At 41.5% G+C, this 17,164-nt stretch overlaps 1 protein-coding gene across 8 annotated transcripts in view; it reads right to left on the bottom strand.

Annotated features, from left to right (window-relative positions):
• SULF2 (sulfatase 2) overlaps positions 1-17,164 on the bottom strand; it is a 322,126-nt gene that overhangs the window by 91,116 nt on the left and 213,846 nt on the right. For all 8 annotated transcript variants that reach the window (XM_075901571.1, XM_006132193.4, XM_075901569.1 and 5 more), the window contains 2 exons: positions 15,244-15,488; positions 1,416-1,655 (listed from right to left, as the gene is read on the bottom strand). In XM_075901571.1, the coding sequence (XP_075757686.1) occupies positions 1,416-1,655; positions 15,244-15,488 (485 nt within the window). The remainder of the gene's footprint in view (positions 1-1,415; positions 1,656-15,243; positions 15,489-17,164) is intronic.

The raw sequence follows: 17,164 nt of genomic DNA, 5'->3' as shown, positions 1-17,164 counted from the left end.
CGATACATCTAAATTACACCCCTCTTTCGGCAGTGGAATGTAAATTAGATGTATCAAAAGTGCAAATGAAGCCAGGATTTAAATATCCCACGCTTCATTTGCATAATGGCAGCTGCTGCTTTTTTTCGAAACAGGGCTTTTTGAAAAAAAAAAAACCCAGCAGTTTAGACGGGGCATTTTCGACAGAAATGCCCCGTTTTGAAAGATCCTATACTCCAGAAACGGGGCATTTCTGTTGAAAATGCCCCATCTAAACTGCCTTTTTTTTTTCTTCTTCCGAAAAGCCCTGTTTCGAAAAAAAAGCAGCGGTCGCCATTATGCAAATGAAGCGCGGGATATTTAAATCCTGGTTTCATTTGCACTTTCGATACATCTAATTTACATCTTTCTGCTGACAGAGGGGTGTAGTTTAGATGTACCCCAAGTGCCTAGGTGAATGGTTAGAAAATATTACAGCTACTACTTAACAGTAACTGTGCAAGAAAGTATCTAGCAATGTCCATTAGATCTAGGATGTATGTGTGCTCGGTGCCATACATACAGAAAATGACAGTCCCTTTCCCAAGGAACTATACTAATGTATGGAGGCCTAGGGTTCCGTATGAAATCATATTTCGTGACCTACAAGGTGCCAAGAAGCAACTCTGTGCTAGTAAACACAAAGAAATGGGTGAGGTATTGCACTGCAGGACTTGTGGATACCAGAAAGAAATAGGCTTGAAACAGCATCTCATACTTTCTGCATTCCTCTTCCCAGACTCTTTATTGCTAAGAGGCATTTGCATGCAAACAGGATCTTTTGTTTCTCAAGAGTTCATCTGCTCTTCTGTTGCCTATTCTTCTGCTGAATTTTTTTTCTTAATCCTCTATTTGGCATCTCCATAGTAACCAATTACCCCACCCTAACCCACACGCATAGACCAAGGTGACATTTTTTTCTCTTCTTTCCCTAGTTCACTAAACTTAGATTTAAGAGGAATTCCATCTTCTCTCAGTCTAGGTCCTGACACTCTGCCTCAGTTTCTTTTCTCTTCACTAAAGGTTCTGCCTTATCCACCTTAGGAGCACCAAAGCATTAAGACACTATCTAAGCACTGGGTGCAGTATGTCGTCACCCGGGTTCATTTCTATGTCAACAAGATATGCAATTCCTGCACCATCAAGATATGCAGTTTCTGGAATGAGACTATTTAACTCTTCAACCTGCAAAAACAATCTTATATATTGAAGAAAGAAAAAATGGTGTCAAAGCTGCTAGCAAAGCTGAAGCTCTAGCACCCTGTTTTATGGTGGCCCTTTGCAAGAACAAACAAGGAGACAGGACATTGGATTCTCTACTTGCTGTGAGGTCTGAGCCTGTTTTTTTGTTCATAAAAGTCAACAGCTGAAAAGATGGTTAGGTGCATGGGTCTTACCTGTCCTGTATCCTGTGTTATTCAGGTAGATTGCAAATGTACGTATTTCATGCTGAGCTTGCCAGGATGGAGAAGAGCAGTTCTCATTGTTGGTGTAGGTGTTGTGGTTGTGAACATATTTCCCCGTGAGAATAGAGGAGCGGGACGGACAGCACATTGGTGTTGTCACAAACGCATTGATGAAGTGAGCACCACCCTGTTCCATGATTCGCCGTGTCTTATTCATCACTTGCATAGAACCTAAAAGAAGAAAACCATCCACAGATTACACAAGGTTTTTTTTGTTCTCAGTCAAAAGAACAAGCCACAAGCTCACGCTAAGTCTAGCAGCATCAGACAGTGGAGGAGAGAACAAATTGCAAGTGGGCAAAGACATCTATTAGACAAAACAAGCCCCTAAGGAATGGAATGAAATATTATAGATTCTTACTAGAAGACTATAAATGTAGGGCTGGAAGGAACCTTGAGAGGTCATCAAATGCAGCCCTCTGCACTGAGACAGGACCAAATAGACCTACATGATCCAAGTGTTTGTGGAATCCCCATTATTGGAGGTTTTAAGAATACATTGGATAGCCTCCACTGAAAGCCTATTTCAGAGTTTAACTATCCATAAAGTTAAGTAAATATTAGGAAAACCTTTCTTAATCTCCCTTGCTGCAAATCAAGCCAATTACTTCTTGTCCTCCCTTCAGCAAACATGGAGAACAACTGATCAGTCTTCTTTATAGCAGCTCTTTGACACATTTGAAGACTGTTATCAGCCTTTGCTAAAGACTAAATTATGCCCAGCTTTTTTAACCTTTCCTCATAAGTCAGTTTTTTAAAACTTTTGATTGTTTTTGTTGCTCTCTACTGCACTCTCTCCAGTTTATCCACATCTTTCCTAAAACACAGTGCCCAGACCCAAACACAGTACTCCAGCTGAGTTCTCAACAGTGTTGATTAAAACAGGACAATTCCCTCCTGGGTCATACATGACGTTCTTGTTAAAGCATCCCCGAATAACTTTTTTTACAACTGCATCATGTTGTTGACTCATATTCAACTTGTGATCCACAGTCATCTAGATTATTTATCACAGCACTACGGCCTAGCCAGTTATTCTCCATTTGTAACAGTGCATTCAATTTTTCCTTCCCAAGTGAAGTACTTCACACTTACAATTTCATATTCTGACTTCAGCTCAGTTCTCCAGTTTGCCAAGGTCATTTCAAATTCCAATCCTCTCATTCAAAGTGCTTGCTACCCCACCCAGCCTGCAAATTTTATCTGCGTACTCTCCACTTCACTAATGCGAGTCATTAATGAAATTATGGAATAGCATCAGGCTGAGAGCACTGCACACCAGATGCAGGATAATTCTGGACACTAGTGTTCCCTCTAAGTTGCGTGGCAGCACAGCTTCACAGGTGTTAATCAGCGCCACCCAGTAAGAGCGTCAGGGCTCCTTGCATGGAGCTGAGTGACTGGGCAGGGTAGATTAACCACCTGTGAAGTTGTGCTGCTGTGCAGCTTAAAAGAAACACTGCTGAACACCATTAGATATACCCTCCCAGCCTGACAGCGGATCATTGAAAATTACTTTTTGAGTATGTTCCTTCAACGAGTTATGAGGCCACCTTTTAGTACGTTCTTATAGACTGCATTTCCCTAATTTTCTTACGAGAATGTCAAGTGGGACTGTGTCAAAAGCCATACTAAAAATCAAGATATGGCGCATCTACTGCTTCCCCCCACCAACTTAACCTGTAACCCTGTCAAAGGAGGAAAATAGATTGGTTTGGCATGATTTGTTCTTGACAGATCTATGCTGACTATTTCTTATAAGCTATTATCATCTACATGCGTACAAAGGGATTGTTTAATCAGTTGTTCCAGTATTTTTCCAGGCATCAAAGTAAGGCTGACTGGTCTATAACTCCCCAGTTCCTCTTTGTTCATCTATTTAAACACAGGTATTATGTTTCCCCTTCTCCAGTCCTCTAGGACTTTATCTGCCCTCCGGAATTCTTAAAGATAATTGCTAATGGTTCTGTGAATGCTTCAGCTAGTTCATGTATTGTAGAATGAATTTCAGCAGGTCCCCTGCCATCATGAATATATCTAACTAAGGTAAATGTTCTTTAATCTGATCTTGCCCTATTTTGGCTAGTGTTCCTTTCTCCTGGTAGTTAATATTAATTGTATTAAGCATCTGGTCACCATTAACCTTTTTATTCAAGACTGAAGAAGAACAGATTGACAAGTTTATTTAGTGAATGTTTGCAAACAAGTATCAAGCACAAGTTTAACAACAGTAGAATGGATAAGGACTCTGGGAACAGGTTTTTTGGTTGGGGTGAGGGTTGGTACATGGTTAACGTTATAGTAAAGTGACAGTTGAAAGCGGTGCACTGATTACATGCCTTTATGCCACACTACATCATGTACCCCGTGGGAGTGACCCGCACATACAAAGCATCCACATCAGCCAGAATACAAGTTATGCCCCATATATGGCTAATGAAGAACATATCCAAATACTGGTGGATGATGGGGGGGAAAGGGGGGAGAGTTACAATAGGTGGTTTTTGAAACACCCATAGAACAAAGGAACGTGTGCAGCCCTGGATGTAGGTAATGGGCTGGTTACGGAAGCCCAGCATATATTTAGTAATAGAGATGTAGTCGTGTTAATCTAGTCTAGCTGAAACAAAAAAAAGGACTATGTAGCACTTTAAAGACTAACAAGATGGTTTATTAGGTGATGAGCTTTCGTGGGCCAGACCCGCTTCCTCAGATCAAATTGTGGAAGAAAATAGGCATGACCATATATACACCGAAGGGATACCATAAAAAAATACAATAAAAAAAAGTGGTACAATAAAAAAATGTGTTCACTTTTTTTTTTGATTTTATCCCTTTGGTATATATAGTCATGCCTATTTTCTTCCACAATTTCATCTGAGGAAGCGGGTCTGGCCCACGATAGCTCATCACCTAATAAACCACCTTGTTAGTCTTTAAAATGCTACATAGTCCCGTTTTTTGTTTCAGCATATATTTGTTAGTGAGAGTGCTTTCCCTAAGGAGTAGGCCTACTATTTTTATTAAACTAGACCATTAAAAACCTCAACATTCTGGATATCAGGTATTAGTTCTCCTTGTTAGCTAAGTAGAGGACTAACGCTTTCCTTGGACTTTCTCCTTCTACTGTATTGAAAAGAAACTCTTCTTATTACCTTTTATGTTCCTTCCTGAGGTAACTCATTTTATGCTTTACTCTTTCTGATTTTGTCCCTATATGTTTGAGCTATCATTTTGTGCTCCTCAGCAATTCATCCATGTTTCCACTTGTTGGTAGGATTCCTTTTTGATTTACAGATCATTACAAACTCCTGATGAAATTATATTGGACTCTTGCTAGTCTTCCTATCTTTCCTTCACATAGGAATAGTTTGTATTTTTGCCTTTTTTACAGTCTTTTAAAGAAAATATCAACTCCCCTGACCTCTTTTTTCCCTTAGATTTTGTTCACAAGGGAACTTACCTATTAGTTCGTTCAGTTTGTTAAATTCTGCTTTTTAAAAGGCTATTGTCCTTATTTTGCTTCTCTCATTCTTCCCTTCTGTGGTTGAAATACTACCAAGGTCAACAATGACCAAAAAAAACCCCACCCCACTGTTACCAATGGCCACCCTGTTTCTCTAGATCAGTGCTTCTCAAACTGCAGTCCGCGGACCACTAGTGGTCCACAACCACCTTCTAGGTTGTCTGAGGCTTGAGCTCAGCTCCTCCCACCCTCTCCCTGCATCAGGAAGCCCACACTGGCACTCCAGCCTTGCGCTCTGCCCCCTGCAAGGTTGGAATGCTGGCTTCCCGCGGGGTGGGGGGGGGGGGAGAGTGCAGAGGAGCCTCAAGCCTCCCCACCAGATCTGTCTCATGGGGAAGAAGTGGAACGAAGCAGAGCCAGAAGCAGCTCCATGTGCTGCCACTCCTCTCCCCCTCCCCCTGCTGAGGAAACAGCAGTCCACTGATGCACTGCCTGGAGGCTTTCTCCTCAGCTCCCATGAGCCAGAATCCAGCCAATGAGAGCAGCAGAAAGATGTGCCTGGGAGCGGTGTGGAGTGCAAAAGCTATAAGTGCCCTCGCCTCCTCATGACCAGACCCTGCACCCCTACAATGCTCCTGCAGTGCCCCCAGCAAGACACCCCACCCCAGCCTGCTCCTGCACCCTACCCCGTGACCCCAGCTCCTGCACCTTACCCCTACCTCAGCCTGCTCTTGTACCCTACCTCCATCCTGCTCCCTCTCTTGCGCTTGCCCCCTCCCCACTGGCCAGATACCCTACTTCGAGCCTGCTCCTGCACCTCACCTCTCACCCAGATCCTGCACTCTCACCCCATCCCACACAATGAACCCCTCATTTTTGTCCCCAGCCCAGAGCCCAGGGAGGCTCCACAAAATCCATTAACCCCCAAAGCTCCAGAAGAGTAAATCCAGCACATGGGAAGCCCAGTCCTTCCCCCTTACTCCTTCACTCTATGGGGGCTGGAGCACCAGAGAAGTGAAGTGGCTCATTTAGGGGAGAGACAATGTCATGATTAGCATAAGATTTCAGGTTAGAGTGGAGCAGGGGCTAATGTACCCAAGGTTGAGTTGGATTAACAGTTCAGCTTTAATCAATGTATCCTGCAACCATCTGACACAAACAGTGTGTTGTTTCTGTCAATAATGGGTTTAGGTTTCTTCTAAGCTCTTTAGGAAAGGATTTCATTATGAAATTGCAACAGTGAGTTGATTTGATACAGGGCACATTGATACAACCATGACTCAAAATCTAAGGGGTTGAAGGAACAGTTGCAATCCATGTAGGAAATCTGACTCCCTGTTTCCATGAAGGATAATTAATTTCTACAGCAAGTCTTTTCATCTTAAAATTGCCCTGGCATTAGATTTCTTGAGACCATTTTGTTTGGAAAAAAAAAAAAAAAAACAACCCTCAACTGATCAGAACTCATCTTTGTAATTCTTCATCAAGGAATAAAAGGCCAGTTGTAAGACAGACTCTCCTGTAGAAGAAACTGTTACAGAGCACATAACTAAAAGGAGGTATCTAAAAAAAACAAAACAATGTTTATACTCACAAAATAGAAAAGTTTGTATTTTGGGAGCAGCATCTGTCTTCAAAGCCTCTAACTTCAGTTACAATTATAACAGTTTTACTGCACGTGAGCTCAAAAATTGCAAGAGTTAGCTCTGCTCTCTCATGAGCTAATTCAAAAACAGATAAAGCAGACTGAAGGAATGTTTTGTCATTCCACTATTAAAATATAAATTTAACAACCCTTTTAAATGATGGAAGCATCTGAGCATAAATAACCCTACATGTTAAGTCTCCCCTTGGGGACAGTAACCTTCTTTAATAAAACTGCTGTAATGACAAGACCCTATATATCAACAGACTTTAATACAAAAACATATGATCTAATCTGCTTCCCCGGCTTGAGAAGTAACACAGAGTGACAGATCAGTGGAAGGCAAAAACGAAGCATGTTCTTCCATGCAATCTTAAATAGGCCAGCTTTAAATATTTTAAACAACACGGAGCCAGCCAAAACTTTCTTCATCTTGCCTCCAACACAAACTTGGTGACATTAAAGGAAAACAGAAAATTATAGTCTATGGCAGAGCATCACTTGTTTGTTAATTAGTGATTAGAATCTCGGCAAACCATATATTCTCAAGTGGGAAAAATTTCCAAGATTTTATTAGTTAGATTCTGAAGTGCTAATAGATGTTATGCTTTGAAGTGTCATTATTTTATTCAGAAAAAGGTCTCTGTTACAAGCCTAATATCTATGGGTATGTCTACACTACCCCGCTAGTTCGAACTAGTGGGATAATGTAGGCATACCGCACTTGCAAATGAAGCCCAGGATTTGAATTTCCCGGGCTTCATTTGCATAAGCGGGGAGCCGCTATTTTTAAAACCCCGCTGGTTCGAACCCCGTGCAGCGCGGCTACACGGGGCACGAACTAGGCTACACGGGGCACGAACTAGGCTTCCTAGTTCGAACTACCTAGTTCGTGCCCCGTGTAGCCGCGCTGCACGGGGTTCGAACCAGCGGGGTTTTAAAAATAGCGGCTCCCCGCTTATGCAAATGAAGCCCGGGAAATTCAAATCCTGGGCTTCATTTGCAAGTGTGGTATGCCTACATTATCCCACTAGTTCGAACTAGCGGGGTAGTGTAGACATACCCATAGATAATAAAGCTGCCTTACTTGCAAGTCTGTGATTTTTTGAGAACTGTAAGAAAATCTATGGTGAAAGATTTGTTGAAAGTCATCTACCTGAAGCAGTCAACTGTTCAGTAGACAAAGGAGCATAAAAAGACATATAGTTCTAGGCTGAAGTTCTGTTTCAATTTCATGTGACATTAGCAGGAAAAACTTGTTTTGCTTGATCTCTCTTCAGAACTCGTTCAACTGCTGATGTCACTGTTTAGTCTAATACTATAACGTGGAAAATTCACAGAAACTCTCTACAGACTTTGAGCGAGACCTTAACATTGAGGAAACACTAAGAAACTGTACTCCTTTTTACAACTCTGTTTCTGTACTAATAACTATCTCCTACCATCTGAGAAAAGAGCTTTCCCTGCACTGGGTGTCAGAGAGCCCTTTACCTTCTCCTCCACTGTAAATGGATGATGGAAGAGCTATAGTGGTCATAGCAGAGATGCAGACATCCCAGGCACCAGGATGCATATGTTAAGATATGTTAGGGCTCTTCTGCAGCACAATTTAATATTCAGTGTAGATGGCAGTTTTATGTTACATCTTTCAGGGATATAATGAATCTGAGAAATGCATATCACAGAGGGGAATCCATCATCCATCCAAAGGTTATGAAGAAAAATGCAAAGGAAGTATATACGGTAAGGCCGACACAACCACTATATCCCAGTAATGTGTATGTAGGACATTTATCAAAAGCTCTTCCAATACTGCTTCATGGCAGGGCATATTAAGAAAGAGGGCTTTGTTGTACTGAAATAATAACTGAGCAGGCTGTAACAGGTGCTTCTTAAAACCTCACATCTCCTATGACAACTGGCATTTGTGCACAAGCCTGAAGTCTGTGCAGAGAGATAGGTAGTTATAAGAGATTCAAACACAGACACACACACACAGTTTTTTGTGCATACAGCTGCACACGATTTTGCACACACATTTCACCATGTCTTAAAAATATGCCCAACTGCATATTGTTTTCCACATATACCCTGCTTGTTTGCATTTATTAAACACACTGTGACTGAACTGTTTTCTGGAGACTAGTCCAAGTAATTCCTCATTTTACACGTGCCCGCTTAACACGTTTTCACGATTGCACAATTTTTTTCTAGGGAATGTTTTTTGAATTACATGACCATCCCAGGAATAATACGATTTCCCCAGCCGACCCATCACTGGTGGCTGCACGGGGCTTCCCCCGTCTCCCTGCAAAGTGGTGGAGGGTTCACCGCTCGCCACTCCATTTCCCAGCGACCCCCCCTCGCCAGACGTAGTGCGGGTCCCGACAGACCCATCACAGGGGCATACTCCCAACCCAATCCCGCACCCCTCTCCTCCTCTAGAGCCAAACACCTCCCCTGTGTGCTGTAACCCAGTCCCCTTTCTCCCCCAACCTTATGTCCCGTCCCAACAGACACCACCCCTTGAAATGCAGCCCCCACCTTTTCCATTATTTTCAATGGGAAAATTGACTCCGTGTAACACGTTTTCACTTAACACGATCATTTTCTGAAACATATCTATAGTGTTAAATGAGGAATTACTGTACACCACTACTAAATTTCAAAAGCAAAGCTTATCTCTGATCAAATTTTGCAAAAAAGATTGAGCATAACAAATATACAGCATATTAGTCATACAAGCATTCAAATATCAGTGTATGAGAATCTATTTTCCTGTACTATCATACTGGGATCCAATCAAGTCTCTTCTGCTAACCAATAATGCACTGTAATGCTGTTATGTGTTAAAATACATTAACATCTTTAAAAAGTATAAACATTGAAAAGGGAAATATAAAAATCCTGTAGGTGAATTTAAAATGTTGTCTGTAGGAGCACTGAATTCTTAAGTTTAAGCCAATAGTAGAGACTTGTTCAACTTAAATAAATAAATAAATAAATAAATAAATAAACTTTGATAGCTGTTTGAAGATGTAATATTCAATGGTTCATTAACTGCCATTTTATTGTCAGAGATCCTACAATTATTATCAGTTTTTAGCAGCTCCACTGGTTGAAGAGCTTGAATTAATCCCCAAAAGACTTCATACTGTAGGTGCATTTGTCTATTCAACTTCTGGAATGTTAAGGAACACTCTCATAAACATTATGATTGCCTTCTGTTTGAACCACCTTACATACTCCCCCCACACCCAATTTTCCCTCTTTGTGCTTCTTTTTCAATGGAACATATATGAACAGGTTACTCAGACCTCACTAACATGAATGAAGTATCATTACTTTGGCATACCTCTGGTATCCCGAAATAGCTATTCTGTGTCTTTTGAGCGTGCCCATTATTTTGAAATGTAATGGACATCGGAATAGCGAGTCTATGTAAACCTCATTCCGTTTCAGAATAGTGATTTATTTTGAATAAGTGCTCTGCAGACAGCGCCAAATTTTGAAATAAGTTATTTCGAAATTACATTGAAATACGATGCACAATTTGTGTAGCTCCAATTGCATATCTTATTTTGACCTATGGTGCAGTGTAGATGCATGTAGTGTCCACGAATGAGAGAGTTACATAATCTGACCTCAATGATCTATTTACCATTGTGGGCCACATATGCAGCTCTCTATGTGCGCCACAGCCATAAAAATATATATACACTCTGGCTACATCTACACTGGCATGATTTTCCGGAAATGCTTTTAACAGAAAAGTTTTCCGTTAAAAGCATTTTCGTAAAAGAGCATCTAGATTGGCAGGACGCTTTTCCGCAAAAGCACTTTTTGCAGAAAAGTGTCCGTGGCCAATCTAGATGCGCTTTTCCGCAAAAAAGCCCCGATCGCCATTTTCGTGATCGGGGCTTTTTTGCAGAAAAGAAATCTCTGCTGTCTACACTGGCCCTTTTGCGCAAAAGTCTTTCGGAAAAAGACTTTTGCCCGAATGGGAGCAGCATAGTATTTCCGCAAAAAGCACTGATTTCTTACAGTAGGAAGTCAGTGCTTTTGCGGAAATTCAAGCAGCCAGTGTAGACAGCTGGCAAGTTTTTCGGGAAAAGCTGCTGATTTTCCGGAAAAACTGGCCAGTCTAGACACAGCCTCTCTGTTCATTTACAAAAATTAAGGTTTAGTAGCTGTTATATGACAGCATTGATTCAAATCGCCATAGTAACCTTCATTTCAACTAGGGATGTAAATGAGTAGTTGAGTATTTGACTACCTGATAAATCTAAGTTCATTGGATAGTCGAGTTGAGTACTCGATGGCTTGCTTCCACCATCTCCTGCTGCCTCTGCATGAGAGTCAGCAAGGGGGATGGAAACAGGAGCCAGTGCTGGGAGGAGCCAATTAAAAAGCCATTTCTCCCTGGCACGGTCTCCGCAGTACTGCCGGCCTCTATTGCTACTGCCAGTGGGGTGGGAGGGGAGATTGCCATGAAGCAGCCTCCGCCTGTGTGGGTTGGGCCCCAGGCCACCACAAACAGGAGCTGCTGGACCCAGCACGAGGCTGCCAATCCGGGACTGCTGCAGCTCTGCATTTTAAATGTAGTAAGAGCTGAGCTGCCTGCACATCTGGTTCTTAGTACATTTAAACCGCAGGGCCACAAGCTCCTTGACCAGTGCAAGCTGGGACAGAGCGCCTTCTCTTGCTGACTAATCATGCAGTCGATACAAATTGTTTCAACTACATGATTAATGAATTACCTGCCTCTTAACATCCTTAATTTCAACACTAGCAAATATCTACAAAGAACTTTTTAAATTAGTAAAATAAACATTACTGTTAAAATGAATTAACTGTCAGGGTGCCATGGCATGGCCCATGCACCCAGCAACTGTCTCCCATGCCCACAGCCCCTATACCCAGGAACCATCCCCCAACCCTACCTAGACTGTCCCCTAAACCAGGGAATGGCCTACCATCACCCCCGCCTCCCAGGGCTGTCCCTGCAGCATCCAGACTACACCAACACTGGGTTGGCACATATCCCTGCCATGAGCAGTGAGTGAAGCTTCCCCTTGGTGAGTCTAGCCCCCTGCCCAGCCTCTTCTGGCTGAGGCCCCATCTCTATTCGCTGCTCTCAGTGCCTCCATGTCCCAGCTGTGGGGCAGGGGAGGGGGCAGAGAGCTCTCAGCCTTGGCTGGAGCTCTGAGCCCAGAGCCTCTCCCTTGTTCTGTCCACGGCTCCTCCCCATTCTGCTCCTTCCCCTGTGGCCCTGCCTCCGTTCCATCTCCTTCCCCCACTCGCTCCTTTTGGCCCCCATCCCCTATGGTCCTCAAACCAGAAAAGGTTTAGGCCTTCTAGAAGTGAGAACTCCTCCAGCCCTGGACCATAGAGGGGAGAGCTTTCCAGGACCCCCAAATCTGTCACTCTGCTCCCTCCAAGTGGCACAGTTTGGGGAGGCCTAGCCTCCTCCAGCCTCCATTACATGTGGCTTATGGTGTCTGTTCTGCAGAGACAGGATGCTCTCTTCATGGCAGAACATCCCCCCCCCGCCCTCCTCCGGGACTGATCAAGGAAAGTACTTGAAAGTAGGAATAAGGGATCTTTCAGAAAAGGGTTTATTTTCCGCAAGATCCCGTCTAGACTGGCGCTTTTCTCCGGCAAAACCCCGAACCGGAAAAAAGCGGCAGCCATGTTCATGCAAATGCCGCGGGGGATATTTAAATCCCCCGCGGCATTTGCAATTCCGAAGTGTCTCAAAGCATCCCTTTTCTGGGAAAGGGTGCCAATGTAGACACAGCCCTACAGTCTGCCCCCATGCACTGGCTGCACCCCACTCCCCATAGCCAGGTGCATGCCTCCCTGCCCCTGCTGGTTTCCTGCCTTGGCTGCAGGTAGCTCAACTGTACAACCTGCCCTGCCTGCCACTGCAATCCTAGTGCCAAGGGAGCCTGCTCCAGTGGAGGTCATTGGATCTTGGTTCCTGCAGGGTAAGAGGTGCTAATAACTCTGCACTCTGCTGATGCTGCTGGGCCTGATCCCCGGGAGAGGTTGATGCGAGGGGCAATCTTGTGCCACCTCATTTTTACACCCTATTCTCACATTGGCTCTGCACTCCAGCAGCTGCTCATCCTGCTCCACCCCACTTATGGCCCTAAGGCAGTCACATGGACTCAGCAGCGTGTTGATTGGGCTGCAAGCTTCCTTCAGGTTGAGAACCACTAACCTACTGTAACTACAGTAATACAATCTCCAAACCTCAGTCCAAATTAAACTGGAGATCCTGGCATTTATAATGCAGTGGACATCAGCAGTAGGACAGCTTGGATGCTCATTAATTTAATTGGAAAATTATTCTCTGCCATCAGTATATTTCAACCCTTCTTACTCATATACCAATGTGTTCACCACCTAATTAAGAGAATTGTCCTGAGAAGACAAGCAACTGAGCATGCCTGTTCCAATAGTTGATTGAGCTTTTTCTTCGTTTTCAGGTAAAGAAAGCTCAGAAGAAAGCAGTTATCGTCTCTTGGTCACAACCAGCAAAACACACTCCAACTCTCTTGACCCGAAAATCATGCGGCCTTTTCATCAGACCCTCCCATGTTTCAATCCATGGCTGCGATTTGGCTTTCCGAGTAAAAAAGCATGATTAGCAGCAGAATAAAAGAAGTCAAGCCCCTTTCCTGAATGCTCTGTATCTCCTTTTGGCAACTGCACCCATTACAACTATATTGTTGACATCTTAAGTTAAAATAGGAGAAGACTGTGAAGAAAGCCTGAGATTGAATCCTCTCTCCTTTCAGATCACAAATAACCACAAAACAATCTCAGCAGGAAAACAAAACAAGCCACAATGCCAGCTTTTCCTACCAAAAGCACAATTTACTTCTGAGTTTCCTCAGAAATACTGGCCATCTTTGCTGTGCTCTGTTGCCTATACGGCACCTCTAACCATTTCCAAATTTTTGTTGGCTTGCATTTGCAATCTATAGACTAAATGCAACTGACATCTTGCCTCCATCTTCCTGAATGCATTAGCTCGAATACTCACTAAGAGTAGTTTAGATACATAAAATTGGCCAATTTAAGAATAAAAAATGACCACAAATAAACATCTGGTCTCATTAAGCTATTAACTGGAATCTGATACATATCAAATCTCAGCTTCATCAAATGCATTTCCTCCAGCCGGACCCTAATTTGTGTGGACAGATGCCCATTGTGCATGAAATTGGAAAGAGACAACAGATTACCTGAGAAAAGAAATATACTGCCCAGAGGACATTAACAATTACATCAGAGACAGGCAGGCGGGCATAAAATAGAAAGTGATAAATTTTTTAGGACCACCCTCTGGATTTTGGTCACATGAGACTGGGTTATAATGTACTTGGCTTTTTTGGATATGCATTATTGAAACTGGTCTGTCTAATTGTGAAAAATATAACCCTCGCTCCAAAAAAACAAACAAAAAGAACTTCTGAAACTGCCTCACTTACGCAAACGTTTTATTTTTTATTGTTACACTGGAAAAATGTGTTGTTAGCTTTTGAACCAAGTGACAACTGGACTATAGTTTATGATATGAAGAAACATCAATAAAAAGGAAGCATCAATAAAAGCATAGTCGTGATGCCATCATACACTTCTGGTTTACAATAGTAGCTGTCCCTACATAAATTCATTTTTCAACTTTTTAAAATCTACTCTCCCCACTAAGAATTTGTTTTCTATTCTACTATCATATGAATTTATCTTAATAATGCCCCAAATAAACAACAAAACAGATTCTATTCTCTCAACTTTTAAATAGACATGGACTTCATAAATCCATTTATAAATGTACCTAAAAATCTACTCTCATAAAACTCTTTCTTCTAATTGCTACTCTTTATACACAACATTATGCAAAGATATAGGTTAATTGTTCAGCAATCTTTTCAACTTAATAATTATGCCAAATCATTATGATTAAACAAACTTTCCTTGCTTAATCTGCTTTCCTCAACAATTACAACTTCAACTAGTAGAACAGATGATCAGAGCTGGATAAGAGGGGTAAAATCTTCTGATCCTTAATGATCTTAGCAGTAAGCAAATGCCCACTTATCTTCGTGGGAAACAAAACCTTAAAATAGTTTTAATTTCTTGGAATGCATTTTAAATAATGGAATTAAGAGATTAAAAACAATGTGCTTGCAAATACTGCAGTTTCACAAGGTAATTATATGAATAGCCATTTATGTATCTAAACCTGACATCTTTGTGTACAAATTTCACAGTTAAATATAATAAGCAAACTGAAGATAAACTATAAAACATCAGAATTTTGTTTCCCCAACCAAAGCAGGATATAATCCCAGAGACAGAATGTATCAAGTATTAAACTGTTACATTTGTTGTCAGGGCATTAGCATATTATTAGAAAAGATTTTACACATACAGCTAAGTTTTTACAATATTTTACCACTTGTTTTTTCTATTGTACATTTCACACCAAAAAAAGTTCATTTGTAGCTGAGGGGTTAGATTCTGTTCTCTGTTACACTGGTACATTTACACTAGAGTGTCTCAGAGCAGAATCTAGCCCTGAGAAAATTCAATGCTATATTTGTGAGCTAACATACTCTTTGTTTGGCTCTTACCAAGTTCTACATCCTGATCATCAGTAAGAACAAGAATGATGTTTGGACGGATGTTTCTGCGGTCCCTTTGAAATCTTCCTTTCAGACGCTGATTTAACAGGAAAGCTGAACTTCCATCCAGCATTGACAAAACAGTCATTATGAATAATCCAAGGACAATGCTATGCTGTGCCATATTGTGCTGATGTAGCGTTCTCTCCAAACAAGTTGAGTTAATGCCTTCTATTTCCTTTTTACTTGCAGATCTAACATGGGGAAAAGGAAAGCAGGTAAGCATTTATGCAAAAAAAGTTCCCAGTTACCAAAATCTTTCAAAACAAGGAGATTCTCTTTAAAAGCCAAAATCCACATGTTCCTGAAATAAACTAATCCCCTAAATGAGAAATAAAGTACTTACAGTTTTTCACCTTGCTTGAAGTAGAAGCATTCAAAATTTGTAAGAGCAAATCTGATATGTCATTTTGCTGAGTGTTGAAACTTTGCAAAAAAAGTTTAAGATACCCAGCATGTAAAGACACTTTTTTAAATAACATTTTTTAAAAATTAGCCAGGTGTAGCTAATCAGAAATTAAAGTGATATACTGCGAGTACTGGATTTGTGAGCTACGGTATTGCAGGGTACTTAGCTGTGGTGCAAACTGAAGGCCCTCTTGGTACTTTTGGTTCACGTATTTATTTACCAAGTCAAAAAAAATCACCTTTAAAGGAAAAACGTATCTAAACAGAGATTTTTACCAAGACTTACCACTGTAAAGCCTATTGAGTGAAGTCACATCGTACACAAACTACAAGTCAAATTCAGATCTGGCATAAATTGCTGCAATGCTTATAGATTTCAGTAGGAACCTGTGTCCCTTTATACCAGGGCAGAAATTGGATGCATAGTCGGGTCTAAAAATGGTGGGGGTGACTTCAGGCTAGTGTTTCAGCACTAACTCTGAACTTCCTGGCTTTGTGGGTGGCATTTATGTTATTTCCAATTGAATATGGAGGGTTTTACAGAATGTGTTGCTGTTCTTTTCTGTTAAAGTACTAAACAAGCATGTTTTGTACTTAAAATTTAAGAGCCTAGTTCTGCAAACTCTTATCACTAGACACCTCGAGAACTGTCCAAATGCCTAGAACTGCTCATGGTAGTAAAAATTTTGCTCAGAGATAAACTGTTTTGCAGGATCGGGTCTCTGAGACCCAGCTTCTGCTCCCACTGGCACCAACAGTACAGCCCTATCGATTTCTAAGCAAGCAGGGGCATGACTTGGGTGAACAAACATTTTGAGATATTTCTTAAATTTCAATGCTGGTTGATAATCTTCTGACTTAAAGGAATTTCTTTTGCTAATGGAAGTCAAAGCACTGGTAAGAAACTATACAGAGAATATCAAGAAGCTAATTATTTCATCACATCAAGTGATCAATGAGTCAATTTTTGATTCCCTATATACTGGCTTTCTCTGGACTTGTGCCAGCGAGTTCATGTAGTGCAGTGGAAATCAATTAAAAGTGACACAAGGGAAACTGCCTTTTGTAAAGATCAGAAGTGGCTGAGTAGAAAAAGCCTAGCACAATGTGCTTTACTCAATGAAAGCAGCTTAATGTTCTGTTCATAAAGAGAGGCAGAAATTGTCTGTCCCCACCCCTGGCAGATTATTTCATAGCAATATTATCAGATCATTGCTACCAGAATTTGTTTCTTGGGATAATCCTTGATTAAAAATGGTCTCAAATAATGACAAAATCACTGGTCTGAGAAATTACACACAGTTTCTACTCTTGTGAAGAGGTCCCCACAAACGTCTTATATTTAAGACATCAGATATCTAGCTGTACTGTGGTGCAATATTTAGCGAGGGCTAGTTCCCAATTCATATACATAGACCAGGATTGAAAAGTCAACCTAATTATTCACCCCAGCAAGTCTATT

The sequence above is a fragment of the Pelodiscus sinensis genome, chromosome 18 (assembly GCF_049634645.1).
Source record: "Pelodiscus sinensis isolate JC-2024 chromosome 18, ASM4963464v1, whole genome shotgun sequence".
Lineage (NCBI taxonomy): Eukaryota > Metazoa > Chordata > Testudines > Trionychidae > Pelodiscus > Pelodiscus sinensis.
This window is presented reverse-complemented; position numbering and strand designations above follow the sequence as displayed.